The sequence below is a fragment of the Austrofundulus limnaeus genome, unplaced genomic scaffold, assembly GCF_001266775.1.
Source record: "Austrofundulus limnaeus strain Quisiro unplaced genomic scaffold, Austrofundulus_limnaeus-1.0 Scaffold9, whole genome shotgun sequence".
NCBI classification, from domain to species: domain Eukaryota; kingdom Metazoa; phylum Chordata; class Actinopteri; order Cyprinodontiformes; family Rivulidae; genus Austrofundulus; species Austrofundulus limnaeus.
This window is the reverse complement of record NW_013952411.1, coordinates 3831394-3840276: the sequence shown is the minus strand read 5'-3', so window position 1 is coordinate 3840276 and position 8883 is coordinate 3831394. Positions and strand designations below refer to the sequence as shown.

The 8883-nt window shown below is 38.7% G+C and overlaps 1 protein-coding gene across 1 annotated transcript in view; it reads right to left on the bottom strand.

Annotated features, from left to right (window-relative positions):
* adamts7 (a disintegrin-like and metallopeptidase (reprolysin type) with thrombospondin type 1 motif, 7) overlaps positions 1-8883 on the bottom strand; it is a 142552-nt gene that overhangs the window by 132146 nt on the left and 1523 nt on the right. The window contains exon 2 of the mRNA XM_014001567.1: positions 5006-5373. Within this exon, the coding sequence (XP_013857021.1) occupies positions 5006-5373 (368 nt within the window). The remainder of the gene's footprint in view (positions 1-5005; positions 5374-8883) is intronic.

Below are 8883 nucleotides of genomic sequence, written 5' to 3'. Positions count from 1 at the left end.
GAATAAACTATTAAACAAACATAAACAAACCTAAATTAACATGCAAAATTTAGTTATAAGCATCTCACTAGAGAATCTATGATCACAAGAGASATGAGCAAAAAGTATGATGGTAACAAAACTCAAAACAAACATATAAATAGATGGGAGAAAAAACATATCTAGACTTTTTATTACTTGGTGAAAATTATATTCAGCGTTTTTCTGAAAAAAAAAAAAAACACAGAAGAGATGAAACATCCACCCATTCAGCCATTTTTATCACCCGCATAGAGATAAAGCATGTTGTATTAATATGTGAAACTTAAATTAAGAACAGTGAAGAATAGAACATTATTAACTAACTATTGAAGGCACGTTAATCTATATGAATGTCACGTTATAATCAGAGTGTTCTGCCTATTCACATCACTTTGAAAAAAAAGATGATTGAGTTTTTTCAAGGATCAGGGGCTCAGATCTAATTTGAAAAATGTAYAAGACATCATTGTTCTTTATTTTACTTCTGAATGCAAATGATACAAACTATTCACACTGATTTAAATGACAAATTAACAGCTTTTGTCCATAACGAGGACATTTGGAAAAAATAATACACTTGCATAATCCTTTAATGGCTTTAGATTTTCCTCAACACTTATCTTTTTTTAAGTAGTGATAATCTTCTTTTGACACAATTCTGCTGATAGACAAATAGAGGACAATGAAAACTTACTTTGAACTTAGTTTGTCTGAATGAAACAGAGCACTGTCTGCCTTCTAAATGAAAAATATATTTACTTTATATTTAAGTTTGAATGTTTAAAGGAGATGCTGTACTTTTGCAGAAGGTTTATTTGATTCTTGCTGTWTTTCACAGAATGATGACATTTACAAAAATAAAATGCGTAATGTTTTTATTAATGTTACTTTGTTTTTATTAATGTTATTTCTAGAGATTTTATTACCTTTAGGCCTAAATACACCACCAAAAAGTATTAATTTATTGCCAACACATATTTTAAGTTTTATGAATATGGGTGCAGATCCTGCATTGAGAATGTAAATGTTTCCAACTTGGTTGTCAGAAATTATTATTATTTTTTTTAGTTGAAGATATTTGAAGGACCCTGTGAAACTAGTTTACATCCTTCCATATATTACAAGCTAAAATAAAAAGACAGATTCATGGTGGTCAACGAAGAAGAACCAGGATATAAATCATTTAAAAGACTCAATAATAAAAGGGGGCAAACAGCCTCTGAAAAATATTACTTGTGAGGAGTTTTTCAGTTTTTGAGAAATACTGTAGCTAAACTTGGATCATCGTGTTTGATGAGGAGATAATAAGGATGGTGACAGTATGATCACTCTGATGATTTGAAGCAGGCATCACCAATACAGGCGAGTGGATTTCAATAACAACTTTGTACAAAAAGACAGATGATGTGATGTGAATAAAGATATCTTATTTTCATTTGTTCTTAAATGGAACAAAACTGATTTGTGCTTCAAAACTGTCACTTCTATACAGATTTTCTACATGCATGTTTGAGGTAAACATACTGTATATTTATGATCTGAATCACTCTAAAAAGCAAAAGTTTTTACAAACAAAGAAATAATTCACTCCCTAGTGGCTGAGTCTATCAGCCGACTTCAACAGATCTGCAGCTGAAGACAGGAAAAGAGCCCAACAAACAACTGAAGCTGTAGCAAAAACCTATAAAAGCATGACAAAAGAGCTCRTCTTCACTGGTGATGGGTTCAGAAAAATACAGAATAGTATGAAGTCTGTTTACTTCAATTCTGATTGTGCAGAAAATAAGATCTCCTGAAGAAAGTGTTGAAAGAAGACAGGTAACATTTCTTCACACATTGTGTTGGTTTATTACAAATGTTGATATGTCGGACACAAAAACCTTTCTCAAAACTTTTCAGAAAGCAAAATTACTCATCTATGGACACAGCTATCCAAAATACTAACATTTTGGATAGCTGTGTCCATAGATGAGTAATTTTGCTTTCACTAACCTCTAAACCGCTACACAAATTACTTTGTTCTGCTACCGCTAAGACACTACACAGATTTAATGAATAAATCAGAAGAAGCAAATGCTAAATCACTAATATTTAACATAATAATGTGCAGTCCATCATCTGTCACAAAGAACAATATACTGCACCAGCGATCAGTAATGAGCGGTGAGGTTCATGGATGGTGAGTTACATACAGTTCATCAGAATCAGATTTACAGATATATGAACCCTACAGAACTTATTTACCATATGACTGGTAGAAGTTAATTGGTTATGTTTCATATCTTGTATTAATATTCTTACACAAACTGTAGCTCATTTGATAGTAGTGTTTGTAAAATATCTTGTGAATTAATGGATGGATATAAATTGGACTTTCAGAACTTAATTACTGATGATAAAGGTTGACATGTACAATCCATGGGTGCATAGGAGTTCGCCCAGCCAGTCTACATGTGTTTTGTGGATTTGGAGAAGGCGTTCAACCGTGTCCCTCGGGGACTCCTGTGGGGGTACTCCAGGAGTATGGGGTACCGGGCCCATTGATACGGGCTGTTAGGTCCCTGTATGACCGGTGCCAGAGATTGGTCTGCATTGCCGTTAGTAAGTCGGACTCGTTTCCAGTGAGATTTGGACTCTGCCAAGGTTTCCCTTTGTCACTGATTCCGTTCATAACTTTTATGGACAGAATTTCAAGGTGCAGCCAAGGTGTTGAGGGGATCTGTTTTGGTGACCTTAGGATCACGTCTCTGCTTTTTGCAGATGATGTGGTCCTATTGGCTTCATCAGATCGTGACCTCCAGCTCTCACTGGAACGGTTCACAGCCGAGTGTGAAGTGGCCGGGATGAGGATCAGTGGCTCCGAATCTGAGACCATGGTCTGGAGCCAGAAAATGGTAGCATGCCACCTCCGGGTCGGAGAGGAGGTCCTGCCCCAAGTGGAGGAGTTTAAGTACCCCGAGGTCTTGAATGAGAGAAGAATGGAGTGGGAGATCAACAGGTGGATTGGTGCTGTGTCTGCAGTGAAGCGGGCGCTGTACTGGTCTGTCGTGGTGAAGCGGGAGCTGAGCCAGAAACCGAAGCTCTCGGTTTACCGGTCAGTCTATGTTCCTACCCTCATCTATGGTCACGAGCTTCGGGCAGTGACCGAAAGAACGAGATCACGGATACAAGCGGCCGAAATGAGTTTCCTTCGCAGGGTGTCTGGGCTCTCCMTTARAGATWGGGTGAGAAACTCAGTCATCCGGGAGGGACTCAGAGTAGAGGCRCTGCTCCTCCAYGTCGAGAGGAGCCAGWTGAGGTGGCTCAAGCATCTGGYTAGGATGCCAACTGGACRCCTCCCTGGTGAGGTGTTCCGGGCATGTCCCACTGRGAGGAGGCCCAAAGGAAGAYCCAGGACATGCTGGAGGRMCTATGTTTYTCRGCTGGCCTGGGAACACCTTGGGATTCCCCCAGAYRAGCTGACCCAAGTGGCTGGGGAGAGGGAAGTCTGGGTCTCTCTGCTTAGGCTGCCGCCCCTGCGACCCGATCTCGGATAAGCGGCAGAAAACGGACRGATGGATGTACAATCCATCCAGTTCTGATGTCAACCTGRTTCAAGRTGGCCACCACTTGGGTTCAGCAGTTCTGAACCTTTTCATACGTATACAGAAACRGCTGCTTGTGAGCCCCGTGCATATAGCTTGACATTCTAGAGCCAGAGAGAGGCATGGAAAACAAAAACTCAACTATTCAGATGTGTTGCTGTCACTTAATCTTRAAGCAGCAGGGCTTTGCCCCTCATCATGTTAAATAGAAATACRTACAATTATGTCTTTATGGTTTTAAGTTTCAACAATAATCTCACTCTTACCACACTGATAAAGTCTGTATTTCCTATTAGGCATTAATAGGWATTAGGCAGCTCAGTGGTTARCACTGATGCCTCACAGCAAGAAGGTCCTTATTTGGATCCCTGGTTTGGACATGGGGTCTTTTTGTGCAAGGTTTACATGTTCTCCTCATGCTTCTGTGGGTTTTCTCCRGGTACTCTGGTTTCCCCCAAAACACAAAAACTTGTACAATAGGTTGCAAAAGAGATCTGTGATTTTAATGGGATATGCCTGGTTAAAGAACGATAAAAAAACCCCTCTGCAGCAAGGAGCTAGCAGCGGGGTCTCAAAAAAAAATAAATGAATGAAAAAAAAATGTTTGAATCCAAAAGGAGTCCAGCGATGGTGCTTTCACTTAAGAAACCTGTGACTGGGTGGTCCCCAAAGCTGTCAATCAGCACTACAGTGGCCTTCCTTTTCAGGAGTCAGTAAAGTTTCTGTCACTACCACACTCTGAGGTACTGAGGTGTGACAGATRGGGTGTCTCTGTCGCCCCTCTCCACCTCAGTTTGTCTTCTGAATGGGCTTGAGGAGTTCAGAACATGTGTCAGTAACGTTATGGGACATCTTCTGAAAGAGACTSGAATGTTTATGTCCCAGTTTTCATAGCAGCCCTCTGRAATTTGGAGCATCACCTCACATGGCTAATATACCTTCAAAACATTTTAATATCATTGATAGGTTGTAATACAATTCACTAATACACCTTCATGCTGCCTAYACCTAAAATTTGGTGTGGTAGTAGCTGAGCATCATTAAAATGGTTTAACCAAGATGGCCTAAACTCATGCATGAAAGGCAGTGTTTGCATACCTTTAAGGACTGTTTTTTTACTTTAGTTTTAATAAACTGGCCAACCTGACTTGTATTTGATGGGTTTGAAAATGTAGTACCTATTGCTTTTTTTTTTAAAAAATGGTTTTAAAATTGTTTTGAATATCTCCACCCTTTGTTCACACTGAAATATTTGTGTTTAAAGTGAGATAGAAGAAAATGTTACAACATAAATCTTTCATGCAGTTTTGTCTTTTTACTGTACACATCAGCCTTCACTGTGTTTATCCTCCCAATAGATTTTATACTTTAAAAGAACTTTAAAAGAAATCATCACTCACCAGTCCATCACATGCACTTATGGCTGCGCTCCCTTGAACAGTGGTATCGTCCCATACCTCACCCAGAAAGTGGCACTGGGAGCTACCAGGATGATGGATCTTTGCCCCATCCAGGCCACCATACCTCCTCTCAGTCACAAAGCCCGAAGCCAGCAGGTTTGGATTCAGGGTGAGGTTAAAGTGCAAACGGTGGCTGTCATGCAGGAACTGATAGAAGACTCTGTCTGTGTCTGCGGTTCTCTCCGGGGCTTCCCGACGCCGTACACGATGAGCATGGTGAGACAGGAAGTTGGACAGGAAGTGACCTCCGGCATCAACACTGACGGGGTGAACCACTTCATACGGAGGGAGGTCCTGCAGAAATGTCTCTGTAAATGCCACGGTGAGAAAAAAATGGAGAGTAAATAAACAATTAGGTGGTTGTAGAGCAGTAAACAAGACACTGAAACTCTAAACTAAACCATGTGGAGGCAGAATCGTGACATTTTCAAAAGCTACAGTCGCTCTTCTGACTTTATTTACTTCGTTGCTATTTACATCTACTTTCAAGTGCTCCAGATTTGATATGGCTTTTAAAATCTATTCTTCCATTTGATAATGTTCACAAGTTTCTCTGACTTGGTGTGGCACATGGTTGTGGGGCAAAATGTGTCTTTGTTTTAAAATGGTAAAGAAAATGTCCTGTCACAAACAGGTAAAGTGGAACGGCTGGAGTCATTCTGTAACCAGTGAGTTGTCAGTTTWATCCCCGCTCTATCCATCTCAACTGTCATGTCTTTGGGTAAGACACTTCACCCACCTTGCCTGCTGATGGTGGTCAGTGGGTCTGGTGGCACCGGTGTATGACAACCTCGCCACAATCAGTGTGCCCCAGGGCAGCCGTGGCTACATTGTAGCTTACCACCATCAGTGTGTGAATGGATGAATGACTGTAGTGTGAAGCACGTTGGAATCCGACAGGACTTGATAAGGTGTTATACAAGTTCATGCCATTTACTATTTTTCCCCCAGAACTTGAATAATAATATCCCCGGACGAGCTGGTCCAAGTGGCTGGGGAGAGGGAAGTCTGGGTCTCTTTGCTTAGGCTGCTGCCCCCGAGACCCGACCCCGGATAAGTGGAAGAAAACGGACGGACGAAGAAATCAACACTAAAAAACAATATAAAACAAATCTAGAGCTGAAGCTCAGCATTGCAATGTCTATTCTTTCATTTCATTGTTCTTTAACCTGCAATAAAAATCATTTAGAACTGTTCACTGAATAATTTTTGRAGTCAACCTGATTCAAGATGACTGCCACAGCAAAGCAATCTKAGCAAACACACAAAAAAGCTGTAATTTAGCTAATTTTACAAATTCTGAGCTAAAATGGAGTGTGGTAGCAGCTGAGCACCCCTATGCACACTTTTCATTGTGTGACATATTTGCTTAAAGTGTCTGTGACATTTATACTCTTTGAATACAAAAAGTCAAAGATAACATCTTTATATTAAAAAAACTTTGCAGAATTCACATGATTTTACCCATTTTGTCACATAGCCTAAATGGCATATTTTTTAACTTGACTTGACCAAAGTAAAACAGGAAGTGGAGAAGTCTCTGGTCTTTCTTTATTGAAACATTATTATTTGAACTCTGACACTTCATCTTGATAGTTACTCAAAATTATCTAAATATTATTCTCTATTTTCTGTGTTTTTAGCCATTTTAGCTATGCTCTGTTCACATTTAGACACTCCCCTTTGACAACACTTCCTTTTTCTTTACATGCAAATATCCCAACAATTGTTCATCTCAGCAGTGTGATTTTATTTGCAATATGTTATCAATGTTAACGCTCATTCATATTTATTACAAAACCTCAGCATTGATCATTGGAGTCAAAACTGTTACTCTGCAAAATTTCTCAAACTATTGAACAGATTTTAGTGAGACCCTCAGACAGTAATCACAGGATTTGCATCTACAACCCATTAAATTTTGAAATTAACCAAAGACAAGATGGCTGTCACACCAAGTTGACCTTTGTCTACACAAAAATAGCAACATCTCAGTAAATTCTTCACACATACTCCAAGAGTAACAGATGACACAAGATATGTATCACACAAAATGACACACATTGTTATTTTTGAGGTTTGACTGATACGAATTCATCATTTCTCAGCAACAGATGCTCTTAATCTGAAAATCTGGCATAAACAGAAGGAGGCAATATGCATTCTGTCTGTGAAGGCCAGGACAGAAATGCTGCTGCTCTGCTGGTAAAAACCGCAGAGCTCCTCAGACTCCTAAGGTTCTGATTCTTACCCTCGCAGCAGGACTGAACCAATGTGGAGTCAGATTATTAAAATTAGAAACATAGCATGAAACGTTTTGGTAACTTTTCTTGTTGAAAGTAAAAACATTCTTTGTGAAAATATCTTTCAGATATTGAGGTTTCTAAAAAGTCAACACTGAGTATTTTGTATAAAAGCATTTGTGTTTTTGAACATCTAAGCTTCTCAAAAATACTGAACAGACTGTTTTGTAACATTGTGTTTCTTCAGTTTAACTTGGACAGCAGGTTTCCTGCAGCTTTATAGGCACCAAAGACACTCCTTTGTRATGCTCCTTTCTTATTTCTTCAGAGAACTTCACAGAATTTACAACAAGCTGTGAGAGAGATGAGGTGAAATCACTTTATAACAGTCTGTCTCTGATAAATAAACAGTACTTCATCAATATATATGCTTTTATTGTACCTTCAGATTAAGGATTAAGATTTTACAAATACACAGCTGAGATTACCAAACCATATCCTATACTCTCAACAGGAATTATTATAAATTAATTTTACTGTGCTCTTCTCAGCTTGTTGACTTTTAACAGAAAACTCTGTTTTATATTATATAATTACGATTAAGGAACAAACTCAACTAAATAAATTAAAAACGCAACATGTTTTGTGTTAAATCATCTTGAAGAAAAGATAATTGAAGTTAATTAAAACGAATGCAACTTTCCCTTACGTTCATAAAATTAAGAAATTTGGTGGGAAAAAAACGTGGCTAAGAATGTCAGTCTGACAAGTAAAACTACAAAATATTAGAGAAAACACACTTTGCACACAACACAAAGTAAATTTCTCATGATTAGTATTCTCCTCTGTCATCCCAAAACATTAACCTTTTTCAACCTTTCCTCTGCCCGATGCTCTCATTTCACATCTCATTGAACAAAGTGATGCGTTTTCTTTGATTCAGAGTTCGATCCTGCCCAGTAAATTGAAACTTTTTTGTTTGGAGCCGCCTCACTGAGAGACATTCTCCTAAACACTTCAGTCCCAATTTCTCAAAAGTTTTTTTTTAATCTGTGTGGAAATGCTCCTATTTAGTTTTAATGAGGATGCATTTATTTCTCAGTCAGTTTCCAATTAAGATCACCCCTAATTGTTTCTTTAATTACATTTCTTCCTCAGAAGCGACAGTTTATCACCGTCCTCCTGTGTCTGAGTATTTTTCGGTTGTTCTGCAGGCTTGATGCAGACCAATAATTTGATCCTTCTGAATCTGAGTCACATCTTTTCCACGACCACAGGATGTGCGTTTGCTGACATGATAGTTTTGTTAATGAAAAGCTTCTTTCAGCATCAGCTAACATGCTGCCTGCTGAAATATTTTAATCATTGCAATGCTTTCCAGTGGGAGGCTCTTTTCTAGAAGCTTACCTCAATGCAGATGGGCCTTTTTTTTATGTTCAGTCTGTTGAACTTGAGCGATCATCTTCATTTAATTACACTTTAATTCACGCGTAACTCTGCACACCCCAAATGTTTTGAAGGGTGTTTCGTATTTAGCAAAAATCAGTGTGTTCAACATTATGCAACCAATTTGAG